Source organism: Lacerta agilis, chromosome 1 (genome assembly GCF_009819535.1).
Source record: "Lacerta agilis isolate rLacAgi1 chromosome 1, rLacAgi1.pri, whole genome shotgun sequence".
Taxonomy (NCBI): domain Eukaryota; kingdom Metazoa; phylum Chordata; class Lepidosauria; order Squamata; family Lacertidae; genus Lacerta; species Lacerta agilis.
In genome coordinates, this window is record NC_046312.1 from 83368764 (window position 1) to 83385935 (window position 17172).

Below are 17172 nucleotides of genomic sequence, written 5' to 3' on the forward strand. Positions count from 1 at the left end.
ACTGCGGTAAAACCAATTTAAGTAGTGTTTGAAAGGGTAAATAGTTGGAAGTACAGTATGCACTACTAGTGTGGAGCCGATGCTGGAAAAGACAAGCAGCTCTGCAGAGAGTTAGAGGGGAGATACGGTACGATCATACCGGTAGGGAGATGAAATAGGAAAGGTGGGGAGGCAACTCAGGACCAGATAGCTACTTGTTCTTAATGAATGTTTGGTATAAAAATGCCCAGACAGGTGAGTGTTCTTTTACTATCGGCTGGGGTGAGAGAAAATGCAACCCACCTTCAAAATTCATTTGTCAGGACTCAAACAAGCAATTCCAAGCAGAATCCCGTTACAGGCTTTTGAGTTTAATGTTCTGGTGGCCTGATGGTGAGCTTTTGCACTAGAGTGAAAAGCACACCACTCCTTAAAATCTTTAGTACGGTCATAGAAGAAGAGAGAACCTTTGGAGTAGCATTTGTAGTGGTAGTTCATTGGATGGGGGCAATAGAATGAGTTAATGCAGCCTTATGCTGTTTTTGAAAACAGAGGGGGGGATCCTGGTAGGTTTATTACTAACCATATTTAGATTTTGAAAAGCCAGCAGCTGCTTATTGTGCAACTCTTCTTAGAAGAGCTTTCGGACCAGTAGGCAGTTCTGAGAACTATGGTGAGAGTACTCATTGTAGAGCTCTTTGCTGTGAATAATAAATGGGAATTGAAGTTTTATTTCCCTCGTAAATCAAGCTGGACTTGATTCGAGTACCGCTATTATGATTAAGTGAGCAGCGTGCCACCCATGTGTGGGACAGGGGCAGGAACTGTGCTTTCAAGAAAAGAAGAAAGGTGGTTCTGTGCCAAATTCAGCAGCTGTTGTTCAAATCCTGTTTGTAAGTACAAGTGAAACCTTCCGGGGTTGCCATAGTATGCTGTTACAATTTCACATAATCGTTCTGTGGCATACTGTAGCTGTTTTTTGGCAGTGGGCCATATTTGTATCAGCGCTATAGCTAATCTCTTTTAAAAGCCCAGTTATGAGATGCGTGGAAGAAAGTGCTGTTGAGAGAATCTTGGTATATTGCTCCGGACCCATAATAATATTGAAGAAGAAGAGTTTGGATTTGATATCCCGCTTTTTACTACCCGAAGGAGTCTCAAAGCGGCTAACATTCTCCTTTCCCTTCCTCCCCCACAACAAACACTCAGTGAGGTGAGTGGGGCTGAGAGACTTCAGAGAAGTGTGACTAGCCCAAGGTCACCCAGCAGCTGCATGTGGAGGAGTGCAGACACGAACCCGGTTCCCCAGATTACGAGTCTGCCGCTTCTAACCACTACACCAAACTGGCTCTCAATTGAAGACAGGGAGATGTTCAGATGTCTTGATAGAATTCTATGCTTTTGATTTGCCAAAATTATTTGGGCAGAATGCGAACTGATTAGGTGATGAGAGAGGGAGGAGGTGGTATGGCGTTTGAAACAACACACTTACCTAGGAGCAAGCCCTGTTGAACATGTATAGTATGTATAAAAAGTGTGTTCTGTGTATTTTTTTAGGGTGTGCTTTTTTCCTGATGCCCTTTTTATAAGGTGGTTTTATTTATTGAATTTGTATCCCACTCTTCTTCCCAATGGAGCCTAGAATGGCAAACAACAAGTGATAAAACAATAAAAATAATTCCAAAATGGATTCGGACAGTGAAATATCTCAATTTAAAAGGCTGGTTGAATGAGGAAGGTATTGAGTAGGCATCCAAAAGACAAAAGAGACAAGCTATCTGATATTCAAGGGGAGGGAATTCCTAAGGGTAGGTGTCACCACACTAAATACCTCCTGATAAGATGGTATTTGCAGGAGGCCCTCGCTTGCAGAGTACAGTGATCATTTGGGTACGTAAGAGAGGTAAGACGATATTTCAGGTATCCTGCTTTTAAGACAGTTGCTTGCCTTTTAATGTTGCATCAAAAATTATAACTTGAAGTGGACCATTTCCCTTCACCATAGGGCCTATCCTTCATGGATCTATTTCAATTGAATTTTTAACTAGGTTGGATGAGCCTCTTGGGTATAGGAATGGTTCTGGAGAGGGGATAGACAGACCCTGGAGAATTTTCTGTGTTTGAAATTGTATAATCTCATTTCTCTGCTCTTTCTGGTTTCTGGTCTCTCAAACTACCTTGAGGATTAATCAGCCTTCAGAACATGCCTGAGGAACAGTATCTGGTGGATATCAAGCAACACGTTTACAAAATGAAATTCTATCTTGCCAAGTGCTAGTAACTCAGCGTAGTCTTTGTTTTTGCCCTAATCTGTGTGTAGGGTTTAGATGTCACTACAGATTGGAGTTTGTTGTTGGGTGTAGACTTTGTAATCCAATACATGCAATGTATCAATGTATCAAGTGCTGCCTTCTGAACACCATCATAGCTGTATCAGCAATTCATGGGAGGGAGGATGGAAGGTCCTTTTGCAATGAGTAACAGTATCACTTCCCACCTCTTGGTTCTGTTGTAAGAATTTTAAGGTATTTTATTTATATATAATAATTGTTATTAATGTACCAAAACAAATAAGGCCACATGTCTGAAAACCAGCACAGGAAGACAGGCCTCACTCCCAACTGACCAAGTATTTCTTTGTCTCAGGAACAAAGGGGGGGTTGCCCCTCCAGCTATTCAGCAGACCTCTGCCTGAGTGATAATCTCTGGCATCCTGATACCTGTGTCAGACAAAAGGGTGTGATTAACTTGGCTGGGAGATAGGGAAATGTAAATGTCTTTTGTTTCACCTGATGGGTTTTTTGTGGAGGGCGAGAGGAGACATGGGGGCAGGGTCCAAGATGCTACCAGACCCTCCCAATTTGTGATGTAATTCTAATGTATGGAGGGGTGGTCTTGAGCTGGGGGGGATTTCAAAAGTCTATATAGGAACTTGTGCACCTTTGTTCGGGGTCTTTTTGCTTGCAAAGACACCCTGCTGCAGCAGTTCTAATAAAGGGCAACCGCCTTGCTTTGGGAGATTCTGTATCGTCTCTATTTATTCATAAGTGCTCCTGAGAGGAGGGGAGCCCTACTAAGGCTCTCCCCCGTGTTCATGGACTCCCTTCTGGGGTTGAACCTAATTTTTATTACAGTTCTCAAGTACACTAACCTTTGATAAACTTTACAATTTTAGGATGGGGGGAGGTTCTAGGATAGCCCCGCAGGATGGTGCTCTTGATATGACAGATGACCTGAAGGAGGGCAGGAGTTGTGCATCACACTTCAGCATGTAGCCAGAATGGTAGACAAAGTGCTGTTCTAGAATGTTATGGGTGTTGACAGTTCTTTTGGCAGAGAGGCAGTTTGCTTTGAGATAGCATAGAAGCTTGTTGTCAGAACAAAGGTTAGTGCTGTCTGTTGGCTCTGTACTGGTGGTAGGAACGGAACATAATAACGGTGAAGTGAAACTTCAGGGACAACAATATTTTTTGTGAGAGAAGTCAACTGCTAAGAGCCCAAAGTATGTCCAGCCAAAAGAATGTTTTTTAATCAAGTTAGAGACAAGATGTCTGGTATAGATCCTTTTCAGGCTGTCTAGAAGACCATGCAACACCACGTCTGCATCCTAGTACACTGGAGATCCACACTGCTGCCAATTCTGTGAGCTGCTACTGGTTGTACAAGGTCAGCACTGTCCCCAAATAACCTAAAGGGCTTATCACATGAGCAGTCTGCTCTAGGGTGGCATGTCTTTCTAGCTGAGCAAGTTCACTTCTGTTTGAGGGTATGTTTGATCCATTAATTTTGTTGTTTAATGCATTAAATACCAGCCATTTTACAAGGAAATGGATGTCAATACACCTCTCTGGCTCAATAGGTGTTGTAGGCATTTTAGTTTCTTTCATATGTATGCTGTGACATTTTTCTTCCTCTCCCTGCCTTCAAATCCACTAGCATCTGTTTAACAAGATTGCCTGATAAGCATCCTAGCACAAAAGGTGAAAGGGGCATGTTGAGGGAAGCCTCATTGCTAATCCCCTGCTATTCAGGTTGCTGGATAAAATGGGTGAATGTTATTTTAGAGCCAGGATTGGACTGTGTTTTGCTTGTGCCTCCTCCTGCCTCTCTTGGCTCTTTGTTTGATTGAAACCCAGACTGAATTTCGGCACTGCCTTGATGAGTCAGCAGGCATCTGCTGTGAGGAAACAGCCAGTCTCCAGTAGGAACCTGGCAATTTAAATGTCAGATTTTCTTTGGGTAGGAAAGCTGATTCCCAATATTATATGTATACACTATGTAATGAAAAGGGCAAAGGAATCCATTTAATCTCAGAACGTAGGTTAGCAAACACCCCCAACACTAGGTCTGGATATTTTCAGGAAGGAAATGCTTTCTAGCATGAAGTTTATCACTGGTTCAATACCCCTTTGGCTATCGAAATGTCACCTTGCTGCTTATCAGCACCCCATGTCATCTTCTGCAACATGTAGCTTGATTTTGTAGACATGCCTGTTTTTCAAACTGCGTGTGCTCTTGTTCCAACTGCTTGCTCTGTATTCTGGCAAGACTGGGGTGGAGGACAAAATTGCTTAGAAAAATGACTGAGTTATATGCTCATCCTTTTTTGGGGGGGGCAAACTCTGAACCTTGGGGCTTCCATTCCCAAGCTCTTTTGCAACAGCTCCAGAAGGATTTGTTGTGTGGCTGGGTAACCAAGTGAAGAACCTATAGTGCTGGAGCTAGGTATAATAAACAAAGTTCTGCTCTTATGTCTAATTCTGTTCTTGGTTCTAGGCTTTATGTTGTGTAAAATGTAAAAGACCTGGTGGATGGAAGAATCCTGCATGAGAATAAGAAACACAAAGGTGCAAGCAGGAATACTGAGCAACTATTGCTAGCTTATTTGCATTATGAACAACAGTTTATGTTGTTAACCTCATTCCCGTGCCATCCCCTCACATAGGAAAAAAAGCCCTTTTCTGGCTGTTCTTCCCTGTACCACAAACCTTCCTGGTGGTACAACAACAACATGCCACCCATCTGGGTTGCCCAGGCCACTCTGGGTGGCTTCCAGCAACACACACACACACACACACAAAGTAAAACATCAGACATTAAAAATTTCCCTATACAGAGCTGCCTTCAGATGTCTACTGAAAAATAATAATACAGGTCCTTTGTATGCTGTAGTCTGGTCTTTTTCTCAGCCTTGATGGCACTGTCTTTCATTAGTCATCTTGCCAATGACAACAGAGATTGAATGGAGTGCTTCCTTTGGGCCTCGTAAAGTTCACATGTGTGTTTGTTTCTTTCTTTCAGGCTGGTCATGGTGAAGATGCCGCTCTGACTCCGGTTCACCAGCTGTACTCACTGAGGGTGTGGGATGGCTCTACATGGCCTCTGTAGGGCCAGAAGCCTATAGCCTTGGCCTCAAGAGGGGAAACCAGTTCCAGGTGGGCATTGCACCAGGGCTGACGGTGCCGCCACTCACATCAAAGCTTCACGAGAGTAAGGCCTGGTACCTTGCTAAGCAGCAGGTGAAGCCCATTTGGCAGCTGGAACAGAAACATGTGACCAATTTTCAGGACCTCCAATCGGTCCACTCAGGGATTTCTTCCCAGCGTCCCCGCCTCTTGTACCCAGAGTCGTTATGTAGTGAGACAACGTTCCTGACTTCACCTCCACCTCTGCCCCACACTCTCCCAAACTTCCTCGGAAGCACCTTGCTCTACCGACGTTCTTACTTCAGACACAAGCCTTATCGGAGGCTTGAGTCCATCTGCTTGCAGCCAACTTCTTTGGAGAAGAAACCTCTTTGTGCTCCGCTCCCTGCCTATCGCTCTGTTCTCAACAACACTATGACATCCTCAGCCATAGACCCATTCTTTATGCCGAATACTGCTGCTGACTGTTCGAATCCGGTGTCAAAGGGGTTCCCCCTAAGCTCAGGGAAGCAAAACTCCAATTCATACAGGCCAGTGCTAAACAATAACTCTTTCCTTCGGCCAACTAGTGCAAAAGTGCCTTTGCAGCAGCAGCAGCAGTACCACCAACCGCTGCCACCAGAAAATAAGAAGCTAAAAGGCTTGTCACGACCTATTGGCTTCTCTTGGACCCACTCTGGTGGAAATGGAGATGGATCTCCTGCGAACCTTGAAAGAAAGCTTGGGAAAAGCAGTGGCATAACTCTTGAGCAACCCAGTGCCAAATCTCCTCGCTCGGCCATTCACAATGGTGTGGTTCTCAAAGTGGAACGGCCCTCCTGGCGACTCGAAGATGGTGAGAACAGGTCTCAGAACCTGAAAGAGCAAGATGTGCGGTTGTCGGAAGCTATGCGGAAGCTGACTGCGAGTGGGATCCGGAAGGTTAGCACCTACAACGAATTTGGTCACCGCATTGACAGCTCTTGCCTTATGAATGCAAACTTCCACTCCAGTCTTTTCAATCGATGGAAGCCACACATAGTAGCACAGATCACTCCAAAGGACGTACCAGCTGCCACCTCCCCAAGTCTGGAGCCTGGTAGCCGCCACCAGAGCCTTATGGTCACAGAAGCTGCCGATGTCTGCACTAAACGCATTGATGTTCGTTTCTTAGCCTCAAATCCTGAACCTTCCAACCACTGCGCCTTGAGTCAGACTGTCAACCACACCTCTGTAAATGCTGGAGAACAAGTGGTGAAAACAGAGCTGTCCCCACGGACTACAGTCTCTGAGGTAGAGACCAAAATTTCCTCTCTTCAGTTAGGCACGGATACAAAATGGGGGAACCCTATTACTGTGAAAGAGACCGAGTAAGTACTCTGGCAAATATGTCTGTTGGGGTGGGCTAGTGTTTCCCTTTCAGTACTGCTAACCTGTAGCCCTCCAAGTGTTGCTGGATTACACTTCCTATAATCCCATAATCATTGGCCATGATGTCTGTCGGGCTGGGTGATATCAGCTTTTCAACATTGCGGTATATCATCAGCCAAACATTGTGGTCTGGTGATATACCACATGGTTGAAAAAACAAACTACATTGGCCTCAGCCAGTGAAACTGCTGCAGCTCTCACTGTGGGAACTGAGGTGGTTTCACCGTAGCGCCTAGCAGGCTAGGACAATGCAGCTTGTTTGACGGTTCAGCTGGGGTGCGGGAAGGCTCCCATTCCCCAGCAGTGCCATCCCCGGTACTCCCCCCGCTTGTGTGGGAGCCAGCACCGGGCTGGGGGATCCTTCAAGTGCTCAGCTAAGCAGAGCGACAACCACACGCGCCTCAGTCAAGCAGTTCAAAGATGCAGAGGGAGGAATAAGTTGTATCAATGCCTTGCCAATGAAGCTTGTTTCCCCCTCTACACAATATGAGGGCAGAGTGGAATGGCGGTTTCACTCAGCGGTTTATTGAGTCCCTGCTGCTTCTGAGTCCCTCTGCTGGCAGTGCCTGCTGGAGGGAGTCAAGAGTCTTGGCTTCCTCCAGCGAGCATTACTAGCAGAGGGACTCAGGAGCAGTGGCGGTTTCACCAGCGATATACTGCTGAGTGAAGCCAACTTTGCAGTCTGCTCCTCATACCGGCCTTGTGCAATATATTGATATATCGCCCAGGCCTAGTTGGCTGGGGCTGATGGGTTTTGGAGTCCAACAGCACCTGGAGGTTAACCACCCTTTTTGTGATGGCCTGGGATTCAGACTCAGATGCTGAACCTGAGGGATCCCAGCCTGCACAGGATTCCCCGCCTCCAGAACCCCCAGAGCCAGGGCTAGGGCTTGAATCTGAAGGGTCCTCACCTGTGCTGGATCCTCAGGTGCAGGCATCTGCTGAGTCTCCTCTGGCTCCTGTTGGGAGGGAGGACCCATTGCCTGCAGGTGCTCCACTCCCAGCCCTGTCAGAAGAAGCTGAGGTTGCCCCTGGGTCCAGTAACCCACCAGCCTCTCCTGAGCTGCAGAGGCTCAGGGCAGAGAGGCAAAGGGAACTAAGTTCCTGCAGGAGGAGTGCTTGCCTCCAGGCCAGAAGGAGAGGCGAGTCACCAGAGGATCGGGGCCGCCCTATGCCTCGGGGCAGATAAAAGCCAGCCAGCCCCAGCCTCAACTTGTGTGAGCAACACAGTTGCTACTGTGTGCCTGCCTGTGTCCTCATACCTGATCCCGACCTGTACCTTGCCCCGCTTCCTGCCTTGCTTTTTGCCGGACTGACCCCCTGTTGGACTGCTGACCACGCCCCACTCGGCCCCGGGTGAGTTCCTGGTTATCCCACCTGGAGTCCTCAGGGTTGGACACCCCTGGGGCCAGCACACTTTTCTTATGATAAGGACTGTGTTTGATATAGTAGAATATGCTAAAGAACTTAGTAGCAAATTGTTCCTATGATGTAAGTATATGTAAGCTTGGTCATCAATCAGTGTTTGATATGCCCTGGATGGTTTTACAGCCTTCACTGTCTCCAAAATGTCTCTCGAATCAGATGACAATTCTGCTTTACCACTGGTAGTCCATTGTTTTGACAAGTATGTCACATGTCAAGTCCAAAATTTGCCACTTGCACTATTCCTCCCATTTTCTCCACACCACTTCTATCACTAACATGGGTTAATGTTTATAATAGTGGCACCTTTCTATATGTCAATTATTCCAATGTAATAAAACATGCACATCGTGTCTGCACTGTCATATGTGCTGGTGTATACACTGGTTTGAGGTTTTTGTGTGTGGAAGTGACAACCATATGGGGAAATCGCCATATGCAAAGCTTCTCTTACTCCTGAACATGAGCAGGAGTCCAGGAGTTCTTATTAACTTTAACTATGGAAAAGAATAATGAGGAGCAGGTATAGAAGTAGTTATTCGGGATATCTTGCCTTGTCTGTGATCTCTTGGTCTGTTGTTGGATGTAGAGATCTTTTTGCTTTGCTAACTGAGAGGAGTTACAGGGCTTCACTTTAGGGCTGTAACCCTTTGTGTTGTAGAGCTGCAGTCAACCTCCCCCTGCTGGACCAAGCGGAGGTGGAAGACGTAGAGGAAGAGCTCCCAGACGGCTTGGAAGATGCCTGCAGTCAGGATGAGGAGGGAGAAGAGGAGGATGGGGAAGGTCAGCAGTCACATTTATTTCCACTCTTCAAATTACAAACAAGCCTACTCACCCCACATAAAACAGAGAAGGGTTTTCATACACTGATTATTCTGTTAATACAAATTACTAATTACTGTCATTTCAGAACACAGCTTGAATCTAATAAAAAGCTAAAATTTACCTACTATAGTTGTCCATGCTTACTATTAGGGCATGGATATATTGCAAATCACTCTATAATATCAAGAGAGAAAGAACTGCATTGCAACAAATAAAATTGCTAGCTTGAATATTATAATTTGCCTTGTGGGCACCTTCAGCCTATGCACTTCTACACTTGTAAAACTTGTTTTGAGTGATATTTAGTTAACTGCTATTGTAGGCAGAGCAACAACAGTCTGATCTCCATTTACATTTTACTGGTGTATTCTATTCAGCATTCAGTTAATTATTTTCTGGTTACCCAGAGACAAACTTGCCTTGTCTGTATTGAACTGTCTTGAAACAGTTCAAAGTGAGATAATTTTACCATTGAATGTACAAGGCCTGACAATTTTTCTAGATCATAAACAGCAGTAATAGCATTCAGTACTGAGGCAGAGCAACACTAATTCACTGGGAAGGCCATATGCTGCTGGAAGGGCCTCTGTATCCTATGCAACCCAGCCAGAAGGATGGGGTATAAATAAAATAATAAGTTGTTACTACTACTACTCCTCAGTCTGGGAAGGGAGAGCCCAACCTACAGATATGTGTGATGCGTACAGCTGGGCCCCAGTTTAGCTGTTCCACCAACAGATCTGTCATGGTGGTGGCATATCTTGAATTCTGCAAGCATGATACAGCTTCTGTCAAATCCCATTGCCCCTCAGCTAGCAGGTCTTAACTACAGGAAAAACAAAATCGAAAATTCTTTCTAGTAGCACCTTAGAGACCAACTGAGTTTGTTCCTGGTATGAGCTTTCGTGTGCATGCACACGAAAGCTCATACCAGGAACAAACTCAGTTGGTCTCTAAGGTGCTACTAGAAAGAATTTTCGATTTTGTTTTGACTATGGCAGACCAACACGGCTACCCACCTGTAACTTAACTACAGGACTTCATCTTTAATATCCCTGCTAGAAATGTTCTGATCAAGCCCAATAAATACTTCTGTGTGGATTTATTATAATTGTTGCTGTCTTGCTACGGTTTGAGACAATGCTACTCATCCTGAGTATTGACCCATTCTGTCCCCCACCCCCAGTCTTGCATGAGAGTTTGGAAGAAAGCTGCACTAGGGTGATTATTGTAGTTCTTGCTAACATTGTGATGTAGCAGCCTGACATTTTCAGCTGTGTTTTAGTTCAACCATTTTATTGCTTTAGTATATTGCACTGTGGTTCAACACTCTTATGATATCCTTTTGTAAATAGAAGGCAAACTTTAACTTCTGGGGAGTGACATCGGGAATGATATTCAATCCTCTTCTAACTTTACCATGGGGTCCTTTCTTACGGTGTACAAATAAGGAAATTGATGGCTGTGTGGAAGAGCAGGCAAATAATGGATATCCTCTCATTGTCAAGATCCGGGGTCTGGTTTGAGGTCATTGTGCAGAAACTATGGTGCCCTTTAAATGTAGTTGCACAAGATGCACTTATAAGTAAGCAGCTCCTTTGCTGCTGGGAAAACTGAAATTATGCAAACACCTCTCATGAGTAGGGGCAAGAGAGGTGGTTTGTTATTTAAACATTCTTCCAGTCGGGTAACATTTGCTTGTGGATTAAGATCAGCTATCTGAGAGAATGTCTAAAAGAGGTTGAATTTCTTCAGGACATTCATGGAGTGTAGCCAAGATTTTTCACTCATTAAACTATTTTTGCCTTTTTTTTCTTTAGGTGAATCAGATGGCTCCTCTTCATCCGGATTATCCCCCAATGGTTCTGTAGCTATTATATCCAGGTTCGTTTTAGGAATGTTCTGTCTGTAATGCAGTGGATCTTTTTGTTCTTGGCTAATGCCATGGAATGGCCACCTGGAGATCCTGATCTGTTTGCCTTGGTGAAATCACCTGGCTTGCACTTGCTGGCTGTGCCCATCTGCAAAGAGAAACAGAGATGCTAAGCAGTCAGGCTGAAAGGCAGTTTAGTTTTCATTCTGGGTTGGTGTTTCTCAGCCAAAGCAAACCTCACTTAGTCAGTGTGTTGGTCAAGAGCCTCAGGAATTAAACTGAATGGCATATGATGGCAACAGATGTCCCAGAGAAAGTGTTGTGCTGCTCACTTCTCCAACTGTGCCTGGTATTCTTTTCCTAGGAATTGCATTGAGGGATTGGTGCCTACGCTAGAGGGCCAAGAACGAATTCTCAAGCCAGCTCTTACATGCAGCCTGTTCCCCAATGTGCCTCCCACCATATATTTTGGTACCCGGGATGAGAGAGGTAAGGTGGATCTGAATTCATTGCACGAAACAGGCAATGCCAGAAAACCCTAGTGTACTATAGTGGTGGAGTGGAGTCAGAGCTTACAATGAGCGATTCTAGGGTGGGGAGGTGATGGTTGGATGCATGTGGTCATGTCATTTTAAGTATGTAGTGTAGTAACGCCTTTCCAATGAAGGTGATGTGAAGAGAAAACCTTAAATCTAGATTTGTATCTGTGGAGCTGTAGGATTTTGAGATCACCAGCAAAGAGGTTCAGAACTGAAATGGCTGAAACAGCAGTAGAGATGCTGGAAGGTACAGTAATATTTGATGGGCATTCACTTTGACCCTCAATCTTAATTCCATCATAGGTGGAGCATGTATCTTTCCTGCCCTGCCCTATGATGGGTTGAGTGGACATCAAGATTCCCTTGTAGCAGAGATGGTCCCATTTGTCGTATTTTGCTGTGGCCTGGGTGCTTTCATAGTGGGGAGCAGGCATTATCACAGCACCACAACCACCTTTGGTCTTTGAAGAACTAAAGCTGGTCTTGACCTGTTGGGATGTGCACATAGACCGACTCAGCGTGCTTCTTGCTATATATAGCATAATTTCTCAAACTTCTTGAGCTTAGTTTCACTATCCACCTTTTAAACTTCTGCCTTCCCCCTCCCCAATTCAGGACTAGCCATCTGTCCCATTGCATAGCATGGGGGTCAAGACAGCAGCTCTTCCCAGATCAGACTGGCATGATACGGCAAGTAGGGGAACAGCTGCATCCCTGTCCCCAAAATAAATTAGGATCCTCTGTTAGAGGGCATTCAACCTATCCATTTATTCACTGATGAGAGGAGGGAAGTCCCACCTGCCTCAAAATCCTGTTCCTCCCAGAAACTTTGCATATTCCTTCAGGTGTGTTGTGCTTCTCAGTTTGAGAACTACTGTTCTATGGACAAGTGACAGAGCTTTTGCCAAGGGTTTTCTTTCACTTGATGATCTAATTCTGTTGAAATTCATTGAATAAAAAATTACCCTTCCAGCACTTCATGACAAATTGATGTCCTCTGTTTGGGTTTCCCCCCTAACCTTAGGATTTCTTTCTTTCTTTCCTAGTGGAGAAGCTCCCTTGGGAACAGAGGAAGATGCTACGATGGAAGATGAGTACAGTGACTCCCAACATTGTAAAGGCAACGATCTCCAGGTCCCACTTCAAAATTAGCAAGAGTGAGTTGTACTGTGGGAATGGTCTGTGGGTGCATGTTGCCTCCTGCCTTAAATACACCCAGACTCACAGCTTTATCTTGGAATAGTGCTAGATTTTTGGAAATGAACTGCCCCACTTTCAGACACAGATCTTCAGTAGCAGAGCAACAAAAGCTCCCATAGAATTGATTACTCTAATGCACCTCCCTTGCATGGAGGACTCTGCAAGGTGCTGCAAATCATGAAGCTGCGGATCTAATTGTGGCTCTTCCACTGCTTCCCTCTGGAGTCTTGAGCAAGCCTCATGGCACTTCTGCCTATGTGTATGATCTTGTGCAGCTCTTGTCAAGATGGATACTGACCACAAAGTGCTAATGTTTACTGCAGAACAGCAAGAGCTGCCGCATGGTCTGTGCTTACAAACTGGGGAAGAATGTTCAAGATATGGAATAAAACTCCCATGTCCTAGCAATTCTCGTAGAGTTTCTTATACATCTGATGAACTGTGTCTGGTAATGCAGAGCTGTAGCTGCTCTTTCCAGTAGGCTGTTTGATAAATCCAGCAATCCTTCACCCCCTACCCTTCCAATAAGAGGAGACTTAGATAGATAGAGATTGTGGGGGCTTTTATTTGACATCTCCTGCCTGCTCACCTGTAACTGAATAGGGTTTGATGTGTGTCACAGTATACCCTGTGATGCTGATGCTACAATCTTGTTAGAGTTCTCTGTAGGGTTTATTGTGGCTGTTCGTATGAGACCACTCTTGGTTCATGTGGAAGGGGAAACATGGATAAGGCAGGAAAATTATTTCCAATTTGTATTTTCCAAACTGAAATTCTTATATGCCTGAGACTGTTGCAGTTCTTGAGCATAAACAGAATATATATATATATTCATATTCAATATGATGTTCAGATAATAGTCTGTGAACTGCCCTATTGCCCACAGGAAACAATGACTGGCTGGGCTGCTGGGGCCATCACATGAAATCTCCGGGGTTCAGAGTTATCAGAGAACATCAGAAGGTATGAGATACGGTCATGACTACAAAAAAACATATTAAAGAATATAATACAGTGTGGGAAAAGGGTATGAGATGCATTCCACTCTGGCCTTTTCTGTCATTTTCTTCATCTGAACACTGCATGCAGCTGATACTTTCCTGTTTGCTGCGATGTTCTCTTTCCCTTAGTCTCTTCATGTTCTCCTCTTGGTGGCTGTGCTTCTGAAGGAGACAGCCTAGGTTTGCAAGACACTATGTGGTAGATACTTCAATGCTGGCATGCTTCCTTCATGGGAACTACATGTTGGGAATACCAGCCATGGGCTTTTGGGGTGGGGGTTGTATGGATGATCTAGGTTCTTGGAGCTATCCCTGAATTTGGAGAAGGTACCCCGCTGTTGAACCCTTATCTTGCCTTTTTACTGGCTAGGATTCAGCAGGAAACCTCATTACTCCTTTCTTGTCTCTTCCTTTCCCTCCTGCAGTTAAATCATTTTCCTGGCTCGTTCCAAATTGGTCGGAAGGACCGTCTGTGGAGAAATGTGTCCAAAATGCAGTTGCGCTTTGGGAAGAAGGAGTTCAACTTTCTGCCCCAGTCCTTCATCCTTCCTCAGGATATCAAGCTGCTCAGAAAGGCTTGGGAAGATTGTGGGAGCCGACAGAAATGGATTGTGAAGCCGGTGAGGGAGGGCACAGATACGGTTTGACCTGTATGGAGATAGGGGTGTGTCCTTTGTGTGACTTCTGCCATGGTATAGCCATGCTTTCCCTTGCCTTGCCAGTTTCAGGTTTTCTTGGATGAATCTGATTTTTCTTGATGCATTTCATTAGGCTTTAGGACTTATGTTGGGACAGACTGCCTTTGGGATGAGCTCTGTTCTGTTTTTGTATTGTGCAGTTTTTATTCTGCTTTAGATTTTAGGTATTCCAGTTCATGGTTTTAATCTCTGTAAACCACTCAGAGACCTTAAGTAATTAGATGATACTGAAGTGCAGTTAACAATAATTAATAGTAATGTAAACTACACTCCCCTTCCACTATAGCAACAATGCACATTCTCTTCTCATAGATGGACAGTTTCAACTTGTTTATTCTGGTTCCCTGTTGACTATAACATAGCTTTAGCCCAATAGTACCCTCTAGGGAATTAGCTTATCAGTCAGTGACAGCAAGGAGCTCAAAGCTGCTATACACCAACTTGGGAATGTACAAAGCTTTTATTGACTTAAAAAGCCTTTGTTGACTTGTTCAATCTTTGAAAAAGCTGCCACAGTAATTGATTTTAACATACTGCTGAACTTTAAAATTACATTGAGATTTTTGTGAGGCTGCTTCTTTGGAGGCTTGTCTTAAGACCGATAGTATTAAAACAAATTCCTTTCATGTACCCCACCTTCCCAGACTATAATCGGATGTTCCAGCTTTGAATTGTAGGATAGCAGCAAATGGATGCAATGTGAACATCGCTCTCTGTCTTTCACTCACTTTAGCCAGCATCAGCTAGAGGCATCGGCATTCAGGTCATCCATAAGTGGAGCCAGCTGCCCAAGCGCAGGCCACTGCTGGTGCAAAGGTAAGCAAGTCCCCCCGCCCTGCCGGTCTTTCCCCATCCTGCTAACAAAAGATTGGCTTTAATATCTTAAGGTATCAAAGAACCAACTTGTTTCTGATTATGCTTTCTGCCGTTGTAAAACTTTACATTGTTCTGTGGGGTTTGTTTCTTTTGCTTCTGCTTCCAGCTAAAGAGTAGAGCAATTGTGGAATTGTTACGATATTGACATGGGTTCAGAAATATGGCTAAAGAAGACCTTTTGCTGTGGCAAGGAGTAGCATTTGTTGAGAAAGCTGGCATTTAATCAGCAGTCTCTCAAACCCCTTAGGGACAGAAACTATCTCCATCAAGCCTCTCCACTGGTGACAATGTCCTGAATTTCTTCAGACTAAATCTCAGGGCTACTCTATGATGCAGTTCCTGTATGCTCACCTATCTTTCTGCTGCAGGTATTTACATAAACCCTACCTCATTGGTGGAAGCAAGTTCGACTTGAGGATTTATGTTTACGTCACATGCTATGATCCACTTCGGGTTTACTTGTTCAAAGATGGACTTGTTCGTTTTGCCAGCTGCAAGTAGGTTCCATATGAATTGGTAACCTCAGAAAGAGGGTTGGGTTGACTGCTTGTCAGAAGACCAGCTGAGATTCATGAATAGCAGATTAAATATTTTCTGTAAACGGTAGGCTAACTATTGGTTGCAGGTGTCACTTGTACGACAGTCTGTGCACATCCTTTTGGTTTAAGCAGTGACTATTGAGAACCAATTATTTGCTTGCACCGTGTAGCTGAGTCTGTGTGCTTTTAAAATAGCCAATTTAAACTGTATTTAAAAAAAATGATTTATTATTTTATTTTATTTATTTCATAAAACCTATACACTGCTTGATTGTTACAAAAAACCTCAATGTGGTTTACAAGAAAATCAAGAAAAAAATTACAGCTGTACTTTAAAACATACAAAAGTTAAAACAATAAGACAGATTATAATTACTTCAAATTCCTAAGCATTTGGATGTTTAGTTAACTGACAAAGTTGGTGAATAACTCAAATTAGAGCAACTCTTGATGATTAACAATTTGAATTGTTATACCAGTCATATCTCTGTGGAGCACACGCATTCATTCTCATTCTCTCTCACACACACTATGCTGGAGCTTAGAGGAGATACTTGAAGATTGGTGTGTGTGCCTCTGTCTCACACTGCTAGCATTCCTCCCTCTTCTTGCCATTTCATTTTGGTGAGTGATGTCTCCTTACTTAGTGTAAACTTTTGTTCTTCCTCCACCTCAGATATTCCCCCTCTGTGAAGAGCCTCAACAACAAGTACATGCACTTGACTAATTACAGTATCAACAAGAAGAATATTGAATACAAGGCTAATACAGATGAAACTGCATGTCAGGGTCACAAGTGGTGAGTACTGATGAGCAGGAAAGAGAATTCTTTTGTATGTGTTATGTTCTTGACTGGCTTATGTTGTCTTACCTCTCTAGTCCTGAGTAGCCCAGATGTGGTCCTACTGTTTCAATAGGGAAGAGACTTTATTTTCATTTATTAAACAAAATGTATAGACTACTTAATCAAAAAAAAGAAAGGTCTCATAAGTGGTTTATATAAAATTGCATTAAAAACATAGTCGGTTCTGGGTTCATGTTGCCTTTTTCCTTCAGAGGTGGGGGAGAGGAGTTAATAACAATATCTGGGGCAACCCTAATGCACTTGTATGCTCTGTTCTGTCTCCACAGGGCACTGAAGGCACTTTGGAGTTATTTGACCCAGAAAGGAGTTGACAGTGAAGCCATCTGGGAGAAGATAAAAGACATTGTTGTCAAAACCATCATTGCGTAAGTCTCAGGATCTAGTTGTGTTCCCTCCCCCCCCCCAGCCCTTTGCTTTCTTTTTTTTATAAATCTTTTTTATTAAATTTTCCAAATTAACAATCCAATCAAAACCATATTAAATATTCCAAATTATACATATACATCAAATAATCCA

At 44.0% G+C, this 17172-nt stretch overlaps 1 protein-coding gene across 7 annotated transcripts in view; it reads left to right on the plus strand.

Annotated features, from left to right (window-relative positions):
* TTLL4 (tubulin tyrosine ligase like 4) overlaps positions 1–17172 on the plus strand; it is a 30908-nt gene that overhangs the window by 2856 nt on the left and 10880 nt on the right. For 5 of the 7 annotated variants that reach the window (XM_033160412.1, XM_033160429.1, XM_033160392.1 and 2 more), the window contains exons 2-12: positions 5281–6754; positions 8902–9023; positions 10886–10949; positions 11303–11427; positions 12524–12634; positions 13564–13640; positions 14104–14298; positions 15110–15192; positions 15621–15749; positions 16468–16590; positions 16923–17021. In XM_033160412.1, coding sequence (XP_033016303.1) covers positions 5355–6754; positions 8902–9023; positions 10886–10949; positions 11303–11427; positions 12524–12634; positions 13564–13640; positions 14104–14298; positions 15110–15192; positions 15621–15749; positions 16468–16590; positions 16923–17021 — 2528 coding nt within the window. In that variant the 5' untranslated portion in view covers positions 5281–5354. Of the gene's footprint in view, positions 1–3550; positions 3646–5280; positions 6755–8901; positions 9024–10885; positions 10950–11302; positions 11428–12523; positions 12635–13563; positions 13641–14103; positions 14299–15109; positions 15193–15620; positions 15750–16467; positions 16591–16922; positions 17022–17172 lie in introns of all 7 variants that reach the window. The other 2 variants (XM_033160383.1, XM_033160421.1) reach the window with 2 other exon arrangements.